Source organism: Episyrphus balteatus, chromosome 3 (genome assembly GCF_945859705.1).
Source record: "Episyrphus balteatus chromosome 3, idEpiBalt1.1, whole genome shotgun sequence".
NCBI lineage: Eukaryota > Metazoa > Arthropoda > Insecta > Diptera > Syrphidae > Episyrphus > Episyrphus balteatus.
In genome coordinates, this window is record NC_079136.1 from 32427830 (window position 1) to 32449284 (window position 21455).

A 21455-nucleotide genomic window follows, 5' to 3' on the forward strand; every position below is an offset into this window, starting at 1 on the left:
TGAAAATGCAAAACCAGAAATCTGCTTAGTTACCTGACCAATGTGTCAATCGCTTTTTTGTTAAGTCAAATTCTATTCAAGTGACGCGCAGTGTACATTGTACCTACAACATACATAATGTGTATATATTTTTAGGACAACAATCAATGTTGGTTTTTCCTACTTTAACTTTTTGATAAGGATTTTTATGTTTAGCGTTATATAAAAGACAATACAGATAAGTTAAAGCATTAAGGCCAATACAAAAAATTTATTATTCTCATTATTTTCTTATTATTTTACTCATACCATACCTACCATATTCTTTGACAAAAAAAAGTTTGTCCAGAAAATTCCAATTATTTTCAGTTTATCAACGATCAATGATTCCTTAATTTTGAAGGTGGTCTGTATAATATTTAATTTCTAAACTACAGTCATATAGTCACTTGGATTAGTCTTGATCGGTTCGTCTTAAAGTTTGCGTTTACTCGTATAGACTTGACACAATGAGGAAATCATACATTTGTATTGCGGGTGTTCTAATTTTAAGTTTCATATCAGTGGCCAGTGCACGTAAGTTAAAGAAAAAAAAAATTTGTTTGTTTTTTTTATGTTCCAATTTAAAATTTAAAAAAAATCCTAGTCGCATTGTGATTTGAAGGGTTTTATTTTGCAAAATAATAAAATAATTATCTTCAGTTCAACGAGATCATAAAATATAGTCTTTTGATTCACTATTATATGTTGTGAAAACATATAAAAATGTCTACTCAAATAAAAATGTCTATATCAATACCAATACATACATATATGAAATATCAAAAATGTTTTTTATAAAAATGTTAAGAAAACGCTTTTTTTCAACATTTTCGATATAAGAAATGATGCTCTGTCATTATTCTTGACTCCTCAATTTAAAGACCGCAATACATAAGCTAAGGCTCTGATTTGGAAACTTTTCGGTCTTAGTTCTTGATTGTTTGAATAAATAAATTGAGTCATCGACAACATTTTGAGATGCCTGCAACGATTTTCCTCAGGCCATGGACTTCAAATACAATTTTGTATAAAATTTTCGCACAAATTTTTATTCTTGGATCGTAATATAAAAAGTATTCCTTCCAAGATGATATTGAACAATTTGTTTTATTTTATTTTTGAAGAAATAAAATAAAATTAAATAAAAAAACATGTGTGCAATTCACACGTGGTTGAAGTGAAACCTTAAAAATCATTAAAAAAAAAAAACGAAAAAATATAACTTTTTTTTATTGCATCACTTTTTTATATGACAACCTACAATAAATTTTATACTATCTGAAAGATTATTGTTTCCAGCTCAAAATATTTATATCGACCATGTCTATACAACATCTACAAAAAGAGCTAGAATTTTTTTAACCTAATTAGTTTTCATAAAAAAAGCAAAACAATCAATCACTTTTCTCTTCCAACGCCATTAAATCCATTTTTTAAAAGATAACCTATAATACATTTTATATCATTATTATTTCACCTTTTTTATGACGCTTCAATCATATTTCTACCATGCCTACAAAAAAAGTAAGAATTTTTTAAAGCCAACCATGTCGGGATTTCAAACTGAGATTACGGTACTTCCTCTACTGCTGGCTGGTCATCGGCAACAAATATTCACAGGTGTTTTGAGGTATTTTTCAAGTTTTTCAATTAAAGATTATATAACTTGTAGAGCACGTACCGTTATGTGTGATATATTAAATGAAAGGTAATGCGTATTAAAGTTAAATATATGCTCTAGATCAAAAGATATAAAGTGTTTAGAAAAAGAACATCTTTTCATCGTTATCTCAGAATTTTTAATATGAAATTAATTGAAATTTTGCACAATCATAATTTATTTAATTACCTATCTACTGTATAAATTTCATTCATCTATCTATTAAAACAAAAAAGTTATGATCAATTGATTTTTCGTGTCGCTTTTTCGTTTCATCTTGTTTCAAATCACTACGATACTAAAGAAGTTTTCATTTCAAAAATAAAGTGGTAAATAATACTTTTAGCTAAGACATTGTGCTTGTGAAATGATAGGGTACCGCTTTGAAGATATTTAAAACTCTCCAAGAATAAGGTCAAAACTCCTTGCTTAAGAAGTATATTTCATTGATTAAGGCCATCAGAGATAGTTATTTTAATAGAAAACCATCTGTTACCTTAATCTTTTCAAATCCAAAGCCGTCTCATCCCCTTAAACTTGAAACTTGATTAAGAAGCTATTAAGTGACATACAATATCGCAAGAAATCTAGAAAATAATTTCAATAATTTCCTTCTGGGGTTTGTATATCTTTGGCGCCGGGTACAAAGGTGTTAAGTCAGAAAATGTAGTTTTGAGGAAAATATATAAGATCTATTTTAACATCCATATGCTGTTGACCAGAAAATGATCGTTTAAAAAAAAAATTTGTGTTAACTTAACACTTTAGAGGCATTGTCTTCAAAAATAAACTTGGTGCAAAGGTACAAAGTCAAGAAAAATCTTTGTTTACATTGATAACAAGGTTTAATTTATAAAAGAAAGTTGGAAATATTAATGTGATTAATTACCAAATGTGAAAATTCTTTTTAAAATAATATAATACAGTAGAAAAATCGCTTTTCGTTTTTTTTTCTTCCTCTTGACTTAACGCTTTAGGATCAATTGCAAATAAATGCAAAAACAAAGGAGTTAAGTCAACTTACGCCCTTAGTACCATACAATTTTGACTTAACCCCTTTGTACCGGAAGGAGATACGCTAGAGCTATGGCAATAGGACCAAACGAAAGAGAAAAAAAATGACTGAAGTCCAATACAAATCCCAAAAACGATTTTTTTGACTTAACCCCTTTGTACCCGGCATCAAAGATATAACACTGGTTAACAAAATTAAACTTTTTTTAGTTCTTATTAAAACCGTTACTAAATTTGCTCAAACAATTTTCCTTATATAAAACAACTAGCTAACCCCCACCCGCTTCGCTGAGTGCACATTTAAAAAAAAACAGAACCTGTTTGAAAATAAATTAAAACCGAAAAAAAACTGGTTTATTGTAATGAACATTAACAAATTTATTGTAATTTAAGCAGTTATTGGACATTGTTAATGGAATAATGGCACTTGATTCTGAAGGCCGAATTACACTTCAAAACAATTTATAAGTGTATTTTCAAGTATTAAAACAAATTACAAAAATCATGCTTGGCTGAGTGAACGTGCAATAATGGCTGGTACAAATAAAAATGTTTCTGAAATCAATGTAACAATTTTAAACGATATAAATGCACAATTTTTTGCCTACAAATCGGTTGACCCTATCACAAAAATGAATGCAATGTATCAAATTACCAAACGGAGTTTTTGAATTCATTGGGTATACCAGCAGGACTGCCTCAACATCATTTAGAGCGGAAAGAAGTAGCGCCCATTATTATGCTTCGGAACATACAGCCACCTAAACTTTGCAATGTACAAAGAAGAAGTTAATGGCAAATCTAATTGAAGCTACCATTTTTTGTGAAAAACTCAAAGGCGAAGATGTGTTGATTTGTCAAGGTCCAATGATTCTGTCAGATTTCCCATTTGAATTCAAGCGTCTTCAATTTTGTGTAACATTAGCATTTACAATAACCATAAATTAGGCACAAGGTCTATCTTTAAAAATAAGTGGTATTAATTTAGAGAATCCTGTTTTTTCTCATGGTCAACCTTTTGTTGAGTGTTTGCTGGTAAGAAAACCATCTGCTCTATTTACATATATAAAAGAAAAACAAAAAGTGTGTGTGTATCAAAAAGCCTTGCCATATCATTAGGCCCAAGCGAAATAAAATGCACGACTGGGTCGCACGAACTTGCTCTTAGAGTTCAAGTTGCTTAAATTTTCAAGACTTTTTATATAGAAATTTTGGAAATGTACCTACATTATATAAAAAAATTAGAAAAAAAACATAAAATTCGTTTTTTAAAAGAAAAAAACAAAATCTGAAATCAAATTACCCTCCAAAATAAGTATGCAATTTTATTTGATATATTAAGGTGTATTTTTAGAAAAAAAATTTTCAAAATCGCGGTTTTTTGAAAAACTAATTTTTTATAAATAATTTTTTGGAAAAAAAAATTAAAAAAAAAATTGGTATGCCATGTTATAGAAATCACTCATTAACATCTAAAACCAAAATTTCAAAAAAATCCAATGTCCCGTTTTCCAAAATTTGATTATTCAAAAACAATTTTCAAATTTTTTTTAAAAATCCAAAAATTATTTTTAATTTTTTTTTTTGAAAATTTTATTTTTGGCTTATATTAAAATTATATAAATGCTTTTTTAGAAAAAGTTTCGTCTAAAAAATAAGTAGTTTCGGAGTAAATTGGATTTAAAAAAAAAACGTTCTATGGCAGGTACCGCTAATAATGATTTTCAAAATAAAATTTTTTTATTGAAAGATAGACCTTTTTGTAAAACTTTTATTTGAATTTTTTTTGACAAAATCGTTGAAGCCGTTTTGAAGATATTTCAATTTTACTAAAATCGGAATATGACAAGTACCGTTTTTTTGGCCCAAAAAAATTAATTCCCAAAACTGCTCTGGAGAGTCGCCAAATAACGCTACATACCAAGTTTGACATAAATCGGTTCATCCGTTTAGGCTGTAGCTTCGTTTACAGACAGACAGACAGACGGACTTCCGGGACCCACTTTTTTGGCATTCTCTATCATCGTAATATCATGTCAGGGGGAAAAATGTTATCTCAACTTTTTTTTGTACGAATGCAAAACTTGATATACATATAGTGCCTATATCGCAAGTAAAAATAAAATTTTTTGGTGCATGCTGGTGATTTTTTAAAGTTTTTGTCGAAATGTCTTAAATTTTTTTTGTCCTATTTACCTGCGCGTGAATTCCATGGGGAACGTCTTTTGAAACTTTTCCCTTTTTTGTACGTTATTTTGTATCAGAAAGTATGAATTCTTTGACTTTTTTAAGACTATAAACAATAATAATTATTATTTTGAAAGCCTGTCTTAATATAGTTTTTTTACAAATTAAGCTTAGTTAAACTTTTTAATAAGCTAGAGTGTTTCTTCACTCGTACAAATTGACAGCTATGTGAAGATGAGAGAAAAGGTATTATTTTTTTTTGATAAAAACCATCTACATATTAATACCTTTCAAACAAAACAAATATTACCAAAATCGGACCAGCCAAACGCGAGTTTATCGTACACACACACTTAACGAACTCTTTTTTATATATAAGATAAGGTCCGAATTACTGCTTTTTCTAACGGTAATATTTCAAAAACGGGAGCTGATTAATTTTTTTTTTTTACTTCGGATTCGAGTTTAGCACACCTTCAGAAAAGTATATTTTTGTTTCGGCAACAAAACTCTTGTAAACCAGTGTAATCAATCAATTGACTTTAAAAATCCAATTTGTTATCTTTTTATAGATGTCGCTTTCAACCAAAAAATTCAAAAATAAAGTCTATTTTTTGAAAAGGTACATTTCTGTAGTTTCTAAATAACAACAAAAAATAAAATCAAACGACCTTACCTTTTTTTTAGTGCATATGTTTGGACGTATCGGCTTCAGAAACCAAATAACAAGATATTTAGTAAAAATAAAATCATTGCAACAGTTAATACTACCAAAAAAGCCGACGGTAAATACATTTTCCAACCCAAACTATAAAAATAAAATCCTCAATTTTTTAACTTTTCTTTATAATTTTATAACTACATAACTTCATTTGTTAAAAAAAATGTAATTTTCTATGAAAAGTGTCTTTGAAACATCTTAAAGTTAGGATTGGTTTTCGAGTTAAATCATAAAAACTGAACACCGACCAGTGTTGCTGTTTATCAGAATTGATTTAAGAGCATTTTTGACTGAAGCATACTTTTATGGCAAGGAATAATATGCAGCTATAAAAACTCTTGAACGAATTTGTTCTAGTTCTACTCCAAAGCTCAAGTCTATTTAATAGACTTTAATGTTTTCATAGCATTTTTTAATTATTGCACTAATTATAAGATTGTTGAAAAAATTCGCCGAATAAATTGTTTATTTTTTTTTTAGATATCGCAGTTGAGGAGTGACTTTTCAAAAGGGAATAAAATTTCTTTTTAGTTTTTTTATTAATACGCTTTTATTAGCTTCACTTGTAACTAACTAACTTACTAACTACGAATAATGTAATAAAATCTTGGAACTAAATTGTGACCAACTTTCAATTATCGTATCGAACTGAAACTTTGTACATATATGTAGTTCGGATGACAACACAATATTTTGGTGGTCCGGACCCTGGGGAGAAGAATTTGGGGGTTTAAACACCCCAAATCAATTTTAGCCTTTCAGGTACGAGCGAAAGAGAGGCTTTGGGGCTAATACAACCCAAGTCGAATTGAACCTATGTACTTTGAATCATGATACGACTAAAAAGTAAAAATTAAAATATATAGTTTAAAAACCTAAAAATACGCTTTTATCACGCACTAGAAACTATAAAATAATTTAATTGCCTTATTGGAAATGGTTAGATCAAAAACCGTAGAGCGCATTTTTGTTGCGTGTACTTTTATAAACTTTGAACAAAGTGCTCGACGCTTTTTTTAAACTAATTATGCAGCTCTGTTCTCCACATTTAAATGCTAAATTTAACCAGTAAAAGTTAAATAAAAACAGCAAATTGATCCCACCAATCGCGCTCTGAAAAATGATGAAAATTGAAAAATCGCAATTTTTGTTTTAGTTGTTTTTCGATTTTTTTGAGAAATGACAAAAAGTGTTTTTATCCTCTTTTGAAAAGTTGCTTTTCAGTTAGAGTTTATATGTCTATTGGTATTGCACGAGTGAAGGTAACGTTGCGTTAATATCTTTTTCTTAAAATTTATAAATTTTTCCAAATTTGGTGACAACCTAACTTATTGCTTCCTAAATATACCTACTTTTATTTATTTGGCTCTGGCTTTTTCAACTTATTTTGACCTAATCATCATCATCATCATCATCATCATCATCATCATCATCATATAATAAAACGGCAAACACTTATTTTGTGGTACAAAATACGCGGCCCACAAAAACCGAAGGGGCATAAATTATATACCGAACGATAGGAAATTTTATCTAGATGTGCAGAATGTATTGTAACGATGAATTACCGAACTACTTTTAAGATAAAAGTCTGAACACACTACCTGCTACAGTAAAGGTAGAAATGTGAACGGACCTTTAGTAATTAAGAAACTACCCTCTGAACGCATCCAAAGAAATTCCCTCGACTGCTGAATATCCCAAAATATCCCACTGGACTGGAAGTATGAAGCGCCCCCTCTTGGAAAGGAAGCTTCGAGAAGCAAAGACGAGAACCTTCGAAGACATTCTCGAATTCCGAATTTCAGGTATAAAAGGGCAGCGTGGACACCGACCGGGGACAGTTTAATCTTGAATGTGAAAGAGTACAGTACAAAGTGAAATAAAGTGTTGGAAATTGTTAGTAGTAAATAAAGTGATTGAAAAGTGTGTTTGTTTGAGCGAATAATAAAAGTAAATTGATTTGAAATAAAGTGTGTTCTTATTTGAACGGAAAGATAAGTGGAAGTTAAAATAAACGAAATAAGTTTTATTGTGAACCCGGAATAAAACATTACATTGGTGTCAGAAAAGTGGAATAAAACTTATTTATTTGTGCGAATCAGATAATTTCGCGAATAAAATAAAAAGTGCGCGTGTGTTTTAACAATAAACAAAGTGTAAAACATTTTGAAATAAGTAAAAGTGCTCGCGTTTTGAAAAGTTAAAATGGGTAAGACATTGAATCAGTTAAGTTTGACTGAGCTGAAGGCGGAATTAACTAAACGAGGTCTTCCTACTGCTGGATCGAAAAATGACCTCATTATTCGCCTGCAGGATTATTTAACCCAGAAAAACGAAGATTTGGATACATTTCAATTCGAAGTTGAAATGGTAGAAGAACGAGTAAGTACTAGTTCCGATATGTCATCCATGATGGCTGTTCTCCTTGCAAAATTTGAAGAACAGAAAGATCAAATGGAACAGCAACGTAAAGAACAAAAGGATGAACAGAAAAATCTTCTTGAACAAATTGAGACACAACGCAATGAACAAAGAGAACAAATGGAACAACAACGAACAGAGCAAAAGAGTGAACAACAGAATCTTCTCGAAAAAATTGAGAAACAACGTACCGAGCAAAAGAGTGAACAACAGAATCTTCTCGAAAAAATGGAGAAACATCTAGAAGAACATCGCGATGAGCAAAAGAATCTTCTAGAAGAACAGAAAAATCTTTTAGAGGGAAAGCTTGGTGATTTCGAGAAGAAGTTCACTGCTCTTGACGAGCGTGTTGAAGAAAACAAAGAAAAGCTGTTGGCAATGCACACAAAGTTCGAAGAGAAATTCCAAGACATTACTAAAGAGTTGGACAAGGTTCGAAAAATTAAGGCCCGAGAAAGTTCTGGTGAGTATTCAAAGAAGAAGGAAATGCATCCACCAACCTTTGATGGACAAAGTTCTTGGTCGATCTACAAGAAACAGTTTGAGGCAGCTGCCACAACAAATGGCTGGGATGACGAAGACAAATGTATAGCGCTGACTCTTGCTCTTAGAGGTCCTGCTGCTGAGTTGTTACAAACTTTACCACCAGAAAAGAATGGTAACTTTAACGCTCTTGTCCAGGTCATTGAAAAACGCTTTGGAGATGGCCATATGCAGGAAGTCTTCCGCGTCCAACTCAATACAAGAGTCCAGAAAAGAGGAGAAACTCTGCAACAACTCCAAGCAGATATTGAAAGGTTAGCTCATCTGGCATATCCGACAGCAGGAGACGACATTATCAATCAGTTTGCGACAGAAGCCTTTGTACGTGCTGTATCTGATATAAATCTTCAGCGAGCAATTCGAACAGCTGGAAAACGTTCCCTTCCTGAAGCATTAGCGTTTGCACTCACTATGGAAGCAGCAGAACAGGCTTCTCAAGGCGTTCATCGGGTAAGAGAAGTTACAGTGGAGGAATGCTCTTGTCAAAAACTCGCATTCCAAAGAAACCAGCGAGACGGAGCTGCTCGATGCTGGAACTGTAACAAGACAGGACATCTCCAGCGGCAGTGCAGATTGCCACCAAGAAGAACTGCTTGCGAACACTGTGGAAACAGGAATATTGCCCAACAACAGGTAAGCGATACAACTAACACTCATGCTCATCTTGTTTCCCATTCGGGAAATCTGGTATCTGGTATCGATGGCCCCAGAACCACAATTCAAGTCTCACAGAGTAAACGAGACAACAAAAGTCTGACAGTGGAGGCGACCATAAACAACAAACAACACGTGGCTACAATTGACACCGGTGCCACCGCCTCTATTGTACGAAGAGACTTGGTAAAGATGACGTGGCTACATAACATCAACAGCTATCGTCTGAAGACCGCCACAGGAGAAGCAGCAAGAGTGTACGGAGAAGTTCGTCTTGAGATCCGTATAGCAGAACTAAAGTTTTTACATGTGTTTTTGGTGGCAGATATATGTGACGAGTGCATCATTGGAATCGACTTTATGAAGGAGCATGGAATCATTTTGGATATCGGTAATCAAGTCCTGAAATACAGAAATGTAGAGATTCCAATGGTCTATGGCAGCGAAAACTCAACAACAATTAGAACTGTCATCAAAGAAGACATGTGCCTGCCTCCTTCTTCAGAAGTTTTTGTGTGGACGAAGTTAAAGGGGAACTGTGGAAACCATCGATACCTCATGGTCGAACCAGAAGTTGAGCAAAGTTCCGAAAACATCATCATCGGGAAGACTCTTGTGGCACCAAAGAACAACATGGTACCTGTACGGATACTTAACATCAAACCGTACCCAATCAAGCTTAAGAAAGGAGAAGTTGTTGGGCAATGTGAATCTGTGTCCGCAATAACTAAGATCAACGAGATGGACACACAGATGACTATGAACTCTGAGAAACTAAAGACTCAAATTCTCAAATCAGACAACTTGAGTCAACATCAGCTTAATGTTGCTGGAAGGCTTCTTCATGAATATGCTGATATCTTCTCTTCACCCAGCGGGCAATACGGCCGAACACAACTGGTGCAGCATCGAATCGATACAGGAGACGCTAGGCCGATTCGTCAACCAGCAAGACGTCTCCCCTTGGCCAAACAAAGTGAAGTTGAAGAAATGATATCGACAATGAAGAAAGACGGGCTGATCGAAAATTCCAAAAGCCCTTGGGCATCACCGGTAGTTCTCGTCAAAAAGAAGGATGGAAGCACTCGATTTTGTGTCGACTACCGCAGGCTGAATGATGTGACGAAGAAAGACAGCTACCCACTGCCAAGAATCAGCGATACTCTAGATGCAATGGAAGGAGCACAATGGTTTTCGACTTTGGATTTGAAGAGTGGCTACTGGCAGGTAGAAATCCATCCAGAAGATCGAGAAAAGACGGCTTTCTCCACAGGAAATGGTCTGTGGCAGTTCAATGTCATGCCGTTTGGGCTATGTAATGCCCCAGCTACTTTTGAGCGCTTAATGGAGTGCGTTTTAAATGGATTAACCTGGAAATCTTGCCTAGTCTATTTGGATGATGTCATCGTTTACGGGAAAACATTTGATGACCATTGTGAAAACCTAAAGGCTGTATTCCAGAGGCTACGAGAAGCACATCTTAAGTTAAATCCAAAGAAATGTGCACTTTTCAAGACCGAGGTTAAATATTTGGGGCATATCATCTCATCCCAAGGAGTAATGACTGATCCAGAAAAAGTTGACACTGTGAAGAATTGGCCAACCCCTCAGGACAAGCATCAACTTCGGAGTTTCCTCGGTCTGGCAACGTACTATCGACGGTTCGTGAAGGATTTTGCGAGAATCGCCAAAAGCCTGCACCAGCTTACGGAGAAGGGTAAACCCTTTAAATGGTCAGGTGAGTGTGAGAAAAGCTTTCAGGAACTGAAGCTACGGTTATGTGAAGCTCCTGTGTTGGCCTATCCGACTCCAGGCAAACAATTCATCATTGACGCAGATGCAAGTAATGTTGGAGTTGGTGCTGTTTTATCGCAAGTTCATGACGGAGAAGAAAAGGTCGTTGCCTATTTCAGCAAGGTACTCTCGAAACAAGAAAGAAACTATTGCGTGACCAGAAGGGAACTTCTAGCTCTGGTATTGGCAACAAAGCACTTCCATAAGTACATCTATGGACAGAAGTTCCTTCTTCGCACAGATCATGGTGCACTAAATTGGCTTTTGAACTTCAAAAATCCAGAGGGTCAAGTAGCAAGATGGATCGAGATACTCCAGACGTATCAATGTCAGATTCAACATCGAAGAGGAAAGCTACATTCAAATGCAGACGCATTATCTCGGCGCCCGTGCAAGCAAGACTGCAAGCATTGCACACGGCTAGAGGAAAAGGAAGTTGTCGCTGTAAGAAGAACGAGAGCTGATCCCATTTGCGGCTGGAGTAATGAAGAACTCAGGATGGCCCAACAGGAAGATTCGGACATCGAACCCATCCTTGCATGGAAGGAACATGAAGAGAAACCAGAATGGGCCGACATCTCCGACCGAAGCCCCAATCTCAAAGCATATTGGGCACAATGGGACTCACTTCATGTGCAAGAAGGGTTACTCAGGCGTAAGTGGGAATCCGCAGATGGTAAATCTTATGTAATGCAACTAATCGTACCTCAGTCAAAGGTTAATGATGTTCTCCGAGAGATGCACGAGGGAACTTCTGGAGGCCATTTAGGCATCAACAAGACTCTGGAAAAGGTACGCCAGCAATTCTACTGGTTACGTATGAGAGAAGACGTTGAAAAGTGGTGCCGAAAATGTGATACTTGTGCAGCTAGCAAAGGACCAGCTAGAAAAATGCAAAGCAAGATGCATCAGTACAATGTGGGCACACCTTTTGAGAGGATTGCAATAGACGTGGCAGGTCCTTTTCCCGAAACCAACAAAGGAAACCGGTATATCCTCGTAGTGATGGATTACTTCAGCAAGTGGCCTGAGGCATTTGCCATCCCAAACCAGGAAACCAAAACAGTTGTGGATAAGATTGTCTTTCATTGGGTGAGCAGGTTCGGAGTACCCATGGAACTTCATTCCGACCAAGGAAGGAACTTCGAATCTAAGATTTTTCAAGAGGTTTGCTCACTCCTTGGCATCAAGAAGACGCGAACAACACCGCTTCATCCACAATCTGATGGGATGGTTGAGCGATTTAACAGGACACTTAAAGAACACCTGTCAAAAGTAGTCAACGATAATCAACGAGACTGGGATCGACATATTCCATTATTCTTGATGGCTTATAGAAGTGCAACACATAGTTCCACTGGACATACACCATCGGAAGTCCTTTTTGGTTCTACAATACGGCTGCCAAGTGAGATAAAATTCGGATGTGTTCCAAATGAGCCACAGGAAATAGATGAGTATGTTGATAACCTGAAAGAAACACTGGCTGACATTCACCAACGGACAAGGACAAATATAAAAGCGTCTAGTGACAGGATGAAAACAAGATATGACGCGCGAGCGACAGCAACAGGGTTTCAAGAAGGAGAACTTGTGTGGTTTTACAATCCCCACCGACAAAAGGGACTATCACCGAAGCTACAACAAAACTGGGAAGGCCCTTACACAGTAATAACCAGAATCAACGACGTGGTTTACCGTATACAGAGAGGGGTAAGAGGCAAATTAAAGGTAGTTCATTGTGACCGTTTACATCGTTATAATGGTGAAAGTAGCAATGGAGTTGTTCGGGACGAACAATCCTAAGAGGGGGGCAATGTAACGATGAATTACCGAACTACTTTTAAGATAAAAGTCTGAACACACTACCTGCTACAGTAAAGGTAGAAATGTGAACGGACCTTTAGTAATTAAGAAACTACCCTCTGAACGCATCCAAAGAAATTCCCTCGACTGCTGAATATCCCAAAATATCCCACTGGACTGGAAGTATGAAGCGCCCCCTCTTGGAAAGGAAGCTTCGAGAAGCAAAGACGAGAACCTTCGAAGACATTCTCGAATTCCGAATTTCAGGTATAAAAGGGCAGCGTGGACACCGACCGGGGACAGTTTAATCTTGAATGTGAAAGAGTACAGTACAAAGTGAAATAAAGTGTTGGAAATTGTTAGTAGTAAATAAAGTGATTGAAAAGTGTGTTTGTTTGAGCGAATAATAAAAGTAAATTGATTTGAAATAAAGTGTGTTCTTATTTGAACGGAAAGATAAGTGGAAGTTAAAATAAACGAAATAAGTTTTATTGTGAACCCGGAATAAAACATTACAGTATACTTTGTTTATTTTTTTTACCGAAATAGATAAAAATAATAAATTAAAATTGAGAAAAAAAAAAACAAATGTGCTGAACCACGCCCTCTCCCTTCTGTAAGTGGAAACTTCTAAAAGCAAAGACGAGAACCTTCGAAGACATTCTCGAATTTCGAATAAAATTAAGTGTTGCATATTCTTAGTAGTAAATAAAGTGATTTATATAGTGTGCTTATTTGAGCATAAATAAAAGTTACAATTGGCACTCGAATTTTGAGTGCGGGGTCGGCTAGTATTAATAAAACACCCTAATATTCAATCGAAAATTCTCGTGTCAAAATATCATATTTTTCCTTTGATTTTTAGCATATTCCCCTCCTTTTGTAATGTGTTTCACCCTACTATTATTACTTTTTTTTCAAAAATTATCGACCCTGGTCTATTAGAGAATAAATTGTTAAAATGATTTCGACAGTGTGGAAACTGATGAATTTAGGTATAACATGAGTCTTTTTTTCAATTTTTTTAAAGTAGGTATCCATTTTTAAGATTTCTAAGCCGTCTTAAATATTTGTTAAACCAACGAACCGAAGAATGTACACTGTGTAGTGTAGTTCTATCTTACTGGAACAATTAAAAAAAAGTTCGAAAAAAGACAAATTAAAAAAAAAATAAATATGAAACACGGTGTAGAAGTTATCAACGCAAACATTAACATCATTTGTATTTAAGATATTGGACCAAGAAAAATTACAAAAACAAAACTTTTTTTCATATTATTAATGTCGGTTATAATTTTACATGTAGAAAATGTTGTTAACAATGAACGATGCGCAAACCCGCATGGTGAGAATGGTTTGTGCATACACGTGGAACAATGCACAGAACTTTATACCATGCTCCAACAAAAACCAATACCAAAACCTGATAGAAATTTCCTTCAACGTAGCCACTGTAAAACTGAAAATGGAAAGGTTTATGTAAGAACCAGTAAAAAACTAAAAATACAAAGTTGATGCAATGCAATTTCTTTTTAGGTCTGTTGTTCAGATCGACAAATTCGACCTCCATCACCAGGTCCAGATATCAGAACAAGAATAGGAACAGATACAAATCTTCCCGAACCCGGCCAGTGTGGCAATGTTAGATCCAGTCGAATCTATGGTGGTAACATTACAAAATTTGACGAATTCCCATGGATGGCATTGATTGAGTATAATAAAGGTAAGAATTTTAGCATACATATTTTTTCCTTTCACTTTTGACTTTGTTTTTTAATCCTTGAAGGTGGTTATTCATACGGACATCATTGTGGTGGAAGTTTGATCAACAACCGATATGTTTTGACAGCAGCGCATTGCATAACCAACCTAGGCGATTGGAATTTGCATCGAGTTCGCTTAGGTGAATGGGACACTTCAACAAATCCTGACTGTGAAGTAGACACTCGTGGCTTTGAAGACTGTGCTGATCCTCATGTTGATGTTACAATCGAGCAAGTAATTCCTCACGAAAAATTCTTGAAATCGAACCGATTCCACGATATTGGCCTGATACGTTTATCACGTAACGTAGACTATACCGATTTCATTCGACCAATTTGTTTGCCTCTTAAAGATATCCTCAAACAATCAACATTTGATGGAATCAAAATGGATGTTTCCGGTTGGGGGAAAACCAAACACCGAACATCGAGTAATGTTAAACTTAAGGCTGAAGTTCAAGTTGTGCCATTGAATGAATGCAAACGTGTTTATAGCGAAAGCAATGTCGAACTAGGAACCTCACAAATGTGTGCAGGTGGCCAACAAGGAATTGACACCTGCAGTGGTGATTCAGGTGGACCTCTTATTGGATTGGATTCGTCTAATAAACAGCGAGTTTACTATTTCATCGCTGGAGTAGTATCAATTGGGCGTACTCCGTGTGGAGAAAAAGGTTGGCCAGGGGTTTATACAAGAGTCAGTGAATATGTTGATTGGATTCAGCAAAATATTGAACCTTAAATTTTGTCTGAATTTACCAAACCACGAAATGTATTTTTTTTGTGCTGCAGTGTTTCTAGTATGCTAGATTTATTTTCGGAGCAGATAACATGTTAATTTAAATGTATATATTTTGATGGTTTTGTCGATTTAAATTTGAAATATAACAGAATTCAATAAAGTTTGTGTTTGCTAAAATGGTTAAATTTTTTAGCAAATGAAAGACGAATAGATGCTGAAAATGTGACAATCCTTTTTTATTAAAGAAAAATTACAACATGTATTGTATACCTATAGTCATCATATGTTAAAAATGCTTAACAAAAGCCTTAATAGTGGCAAGTTTTCAAAACAACTTTAAAAATTAGTACATAATTAGAAGAAAAATTGCCAAGAAAACAATCAAAACTTAACTGATACAAATTTAAAACCAAACTTTAGAACATTAGAACTTGGTACAATTTTATATCTCTGTGATATCTGCTTTTTGTACCAGCATATTTTCAGGAGGTGCAGGGAAATAATTCCACGGGAATCTGCTCCACATGGGAATTTATTCCACCTTATGTGGGAATCTGTTCCACTTTTTGAAGTGGAATAAATTCCCGCCCCGAGTGAGAATTTATTACACTTTTAATTGGGAAATAACTTCACCTTCAATTTTGGTGATTTATTTCTTGTCATTTTGGAGAATGATTTTACTTTATGTTTGTATTGTATGTGCCATCTGGAAAAAAGCTGCGTTTTTGCGGAAATGGATAGTACCTTCAGATTATAAACCATTTTCATGGCATGCAAAATATTAGAGTCCTTCTAATTCGATCTGGGAAAATATAATATATTTCTATTGTAAGTTTCAGAAACAGGCGTGGGGATTTTTTTAAAAGATTTCTTTCAAGTCTCATAGTTTTTAGTTCGCGTGATTTGAAGAAATATCTTACAAACAAAGCGGACAAATAATGATAACTTAATGATCAAAAACATATCAACCCCTCTTGTAATAATTGGTTCAAAGCGAAGCGGAAAAAAATTTGTTGACATGAGAATCTACTCAAATTTCTACTCGGTTTTGAAATTTGAGTAGATTCTCATGTCAACAAATTTTTTTCCGCTTCGCTTCTAATGTTGGCCTTATTTTACTTGGCGTTATTTCATAGCATCATTGTCCATATAATTGCTTATATCCACAAGATGTAGTTACATAATTAAGAATTCCGTCCAAGCAACTTCAATTGAAGGAAAAACTCTATAATCGTTTGTTTTGAAAAAGAATACAACGTCGTTTTATAAAAATAAAATATTTTGGTAAAACTAAACCTTCTATTTCCATATACATAAAAATATTGCTTAATATGAATTCAAATGGTTCTTAAAATATTCAGAAATCAATCTATTTTCTACAGTTTTGGTGGGTAATAATTCCACAAAAAAATTGGTGTAGTAAATTCCCTTCCACGGTGAGAATTTATTCCACTTCAAAAAGTGTAATAGATTCCCACTTGAAGTGGAATAAATTCCCATGTGGAGCAGATTCCCGTGGAATTATTTCCCTGCACCTTTTCAGGATAAGTGATAACTCTATCTTGATATGAATTGAAATTCAATGCTCATTTTCTTTTTACTTGCGATTTATTTTAGGTACTTAGGGCAAGTTTAGGATTTGTAAAAAAACCAACTCGAAATAACAATCATACATTACGATGTTGTAAAGCCAAAAGAGTGAGAACTAAAAAAAAATCATCTGTACACTGAGGGAAAAAATAAATTGAAGTTGAAACGTCTTTGTCGAAGATGAACTACTTTGATTTATGCGATTTTAAGATACGAAACCATAAAAAATTAATCTTTTTCCCATGTTGATTTTAATATGTTCATCTTCAACGCAAAATCATTTCGAATAATAGTTAAATCAATGTGGTTTTCATTGATTTTACGTTGTTTTATGGTGGCTTTTCCCTCAGTGATAGCTAGTTTTCATCAAATCTATTCATCCATTTAGGAGCTAACTCAATGTACAGATGGACACACAGAACACTATTTTTTAACTTCTCCATCATCATAACAGCGAAATTTTTTTGAAACCAATACCAATACAAAATTTTAGACTTGAAAATCTACAACCTTTATCTCTTCCCAAAGCTGAAAGTCCCCGATGGCCAGCATAGCATCTTATCACTCTAAGCTCATAAAATAAAAAAATATGACAGGAACATGATCGTCATTTATTTATTTATTTCTCTTATCAGTTATTATTGTTTGGGGGTTCACCATCACCAAAAATATCAGCTCATTGGACCCGCCCAGTGAAAAAGCCAAGCACCAATTGACGATCGATGGCATGGCGATGAAGAAGATGAGAGGTGATGGATTGAGCTGTTGCCAGAGTCCGAATAGAAAAAAAAAATATTAAGATTACAGAATATGTGTCAAGGAACTAAACTACAAGAACTACAAGAGGTATCAGCTGATGGTTTACGATATGCTCATTGCTCAAGGGTCTTATGTTGTAAATTTGTATAGCTTTAGCTGGATCACAAGAACAATTATAATCTAATGAACGGAGATGTTTTTATGGCGATACAATGCACATGGGCGTAGCTAGATATTTTATCTAGGGTGGGCCAGATGTTATCATCGACCTGAAGCCATAACCATGAGTGTGCAATTTTGTTTACTAGGTCTATATAAGGCAAGTATTGGTTTCGTGTCGAAAAAAAAAATTTGAGGTGTTAATCAAAAGCAACATTACGATGGTGGAGAATTAAGAAAAAGTGGATCTAGGAATTCTGTCCGTGCGTCTGTACTTTCATGTACACATTTCCACAGACATAAACCAGTGGATTGATTTTCTTCAAATTTGATACGGATGATTTTTATAGAATTTTGAAAGTTGTTTTTTTTTTGTTCTTTTTCTACCTTTATTAGAAAGTTTACCCCCATACAAATTCTTCAAGTTATACCAAATAACTGGAAAACGGCTCTAACGATTTTGATTAAACTTTGCAGGCGTAAAACTGCATTTTTAGTTTTTCTCAAAAAGTCTAATAACAAAAAAAATTATTTAACAAAACTTTGCCCTGAATGTCGGCTCTTCCCCAACATCGACAAAATTTCTTTGAAATATATATAAAGGAAGCCCTTAAAATCTGTAAACTAACATAAGTGTTAGTTTACAGCAACTACGTGACACAGTCGTGCATTTAATTTACTTTGCTTCTTTAATTGGCAAATAATTCGCCACGCTCTGTTGTTTTTAATAACTTAAAATTAGCAAAAAGTTTATTTTTAATAATATATTCGATCGATATTTTTAATAATATATTCGATCGGTAATGTAATCGGTAACTCATTTTTTTTTTTTAAATGTGTGTTTTTTGTTCAATGGTATCGTATTTTGTTAATATCTTTCAATATAAAAAGGAATCAACTCCAAATACGCAATATATTTTTGATAGTTACTGGTTTTTCTTTTTATATTGTTTAGTGTAATATGGTATTCTGTTTTTTAAAAGTTTGTTATATCGAAATGCAATTGGATGGAGTTACATCACTTTTATTTTGAGCGACACAAAAGTTGAATTCAGTCGCAATTTATGACAGCGATTGGCTTTAAAAACTGACCTTACCAAGTTTTCAATTTTATTTGCTTTATTTTTTTGTTTAAGGTGCTCTTGAAACTTAAGCCAGAAGTGTAGGTACATATAAAAATAAAAATTTGTAATTAAAAGTTGTTGTATGCGGGTGACTATATGACTCTAAACAAAGCCATATTTTAAATATTTAGCAGAGGATACATTTTTGACATTTGAATGTCTGGTGAATAAAACATTATCTTTAGCTCAATTTAGCTGTGTGAATTTGGATACATTTTTAACGTAGATAAATATTTTTTTTCTGCAAATCGAAAGAAATGATGATTTAAAAAAAAAGTATAAATATTAACAATTTACAAACTTCCAACACGCGTTGTCATGTGAATTTTATTTCTGTGTTGCCATTAATGGGTAACTAACAATTTTTTTCATCATCAATAAAATGAAATATATTGAAAAATATAAATTTTTCCTAATATACACTCATAATTTTGTACTACTTTTTCAATTTTCTTTCTTTATTTTCAGTTTTTGATTAGTTATTGAAAAAAATACTCAAAAAATTTTGCAAAAAATGTATTCTCTGAAAATAAAAATTAAACCAGCTCTTAGAGCAGGATAAAATTTTGACAACTGAAATTATCCTTTCACCTCAAAAGTGTCAAAAATATATTCTCGGCTTAGTATTTAACCCGATTTACACACGGTCTAAGGCCCAATAAATTTTTAACAGCTGAAAATTTTTTATTAACCTCAAAAGTGTCAAAAATTTTACATGCTGTTAACTATTTAACACAATTCACACATTGAAAAAGCTAATTATTGAATCCGACCTTTTAGACTGCTCATATAAACGGGGTATTTATACATATCGCTGACTAAGAAAAATATACATAAACACAAGGCTGGTTCAAAAAAATCGAATTTTTTTTTGACTTTATACTCCGATAGATTGCCAGACATCTCTAGAATATACTCACCAAATATGAAATCTTTGTATTAACGGAAAGGTCCTTCGCTTCGCAATTTTCCATTTTTTATATTATCCTCCTACTAAAAAAAATCATGTTTTTATAAATCGGCTTTTTAGCAGGTTTCTTTACATATTCTTGTAGGAAATTGAACGCTCTACAAAAAAGGCCTTTAACACCATTTTCGTTTATCTAACCGTTTAAAAGATATTTGACGTCCAAAAATCTTAATTTTGTAAAAAATTAAATTAAATTAAAAAATTAATTTTAGTTAAAAAATTAATTAAATTATTAAACTACATACAGCCCTATAATTCTCAGCAAGCGAAGAAAGGTAGTGCGAGCTAAAACCAGACTAAAAGTTCCGTAGAACTGGCGGTTTTTCTAGGGTTGGCCACAGATATGGAAATCAGACATGTGGGTTGGAACGGTCTCGCACAAGAATAATTTGAGCTCTCGTTTTTTCAGTCATTCTCATAGAATTGTTTTGAAATTGCAGCTCCTACTCACGGAGAAAATAAAAAGGAATTTGTTTCTATTTTTTTTTTTTCTAGATAATATTTTGGCTTAAAAAAAGTACAAGTTAAGGCTTTTTATTTGAAAAAATTAGGGAAAGTTTTATTTGATTGTTTGGAATTAGGGTAGGATGGTATAAGAGTGCGCGGTCGATAAGAGTGCTCAAAGCGATTTGCTGCGAATTTTAAGGGAATATAAGACTAAATGGACTTATTTTGGAGAGATCTTAGTGTGTTTGATCTGCTGCCAAAATTTCATTCAAATGTGTTTGTAACCAGAGGTGCTAGGTAGGTTTTAGTTTTTTTAGCTCTTTTTTTTCTATAATTTTTCTTGATAAACAAATTTAATTTTCTGCTTAACTACAAAGAATAACAATAAACAAAGTACGGGATATTGAAAAGTCGACAAAAATAAAACATTTAAGGAACACATAAGTTTGGTCATAAATTGCATTGTGAAATACATACATATATATTCTTCGATTACATGTCTGAACGTGTAAGAGTGCGCACCATGATGAAGTATAAGAGTACGCGGGTTATAAGAGCAGTAAAAGGATCCAATGTTATCCGAGGCTTCAAAATAACTGGCATTTGCCAATATAACAGCAAGCAGCAGCTAAAAAAAAGCAATTCCTACCAAATAGAAACCAAATACAAGTTTGACGAAAAAAAAGTTAATGGAAAAACTAGAATATGTTGATTTTTTTTCGGAACCATTAGTCGAAGACTGAATAGAATGTTTCTCATGCAATGAGTGATGGCTCGAAAAATGCACTGTTTATTTTTGAAGATAGGCAGTTTTATCTGCGAAATTTGTGCGAATTTGCCCCTGCGCGCTCTTAAAAAACTAAGTCGCACACTCTTACACAACAATAGTATACATAAGAGTGCGCAAGTGACTATTGAATTAATTGTTTTTTGTTAACATTTTTAAGTTTTTTTTCGTTGCATTGATTATAAACTAAAAACCATATATAAAAAAAGTAGTTAAATTCTTTTTGTTATTATTTTATTTGGTGTTTTGTCTAAAGTGCGCACTCTTGTACCACCTTACCCTACATGTAA

The 21455-nt window shown here is 33.8% G+C and overlaps 1 protein-coding gene across 1 annotated transcript; it reads left to right on the top strand.

The window, feature by feature from the left end:
- The first annotated feature begins 397 nt into the window (after nt 1-397).
- LOC129913119 (serine protease easter-like) lies at nt 398-15489 on the top strand. Its single transcript, XM_055991626.1, has 4 exons — nt 398-555; nt 14131-14303; nt 14361-14547; nt 14611-15489. Exons 1-4 carry the CDS (start codon nt 489-491, stop codon nt 15327-15329), a joined length of 1146 nt encoding a protein of 381 aa, XP_055847601.1. The 5' UTR covers nt 398-488; the 3' UTR covers nt 15330-15489.
- Nucleotides 15490-21455: the final 5966 nt, after the last annotated feature.

Bases quoted from the DNA above. Each gene is read 5' to 3' on its own strand.
- LOC129913119 (XM_055991626.1), top strand. From the start codon at position 489: ATGAGGAAATCATACATTTGTATTGCGGGTGTTCTAATTTTAAGTTTC. The intron at 556-14,130 runs GTAAGTTAAAGA...TTTTACATGTAG, and splicing joins CATATCAGTGGCCAGTGCAC to AAAATGTTGTTAACAATGAA. The intron at 14,304-14,360 runs GTAAGAACCAGT...ATTTCTTTTTAG, and splicing joins CTGAAAATGGAAAGGTTTAT to GTCTGTTGTTCAGATCGACA.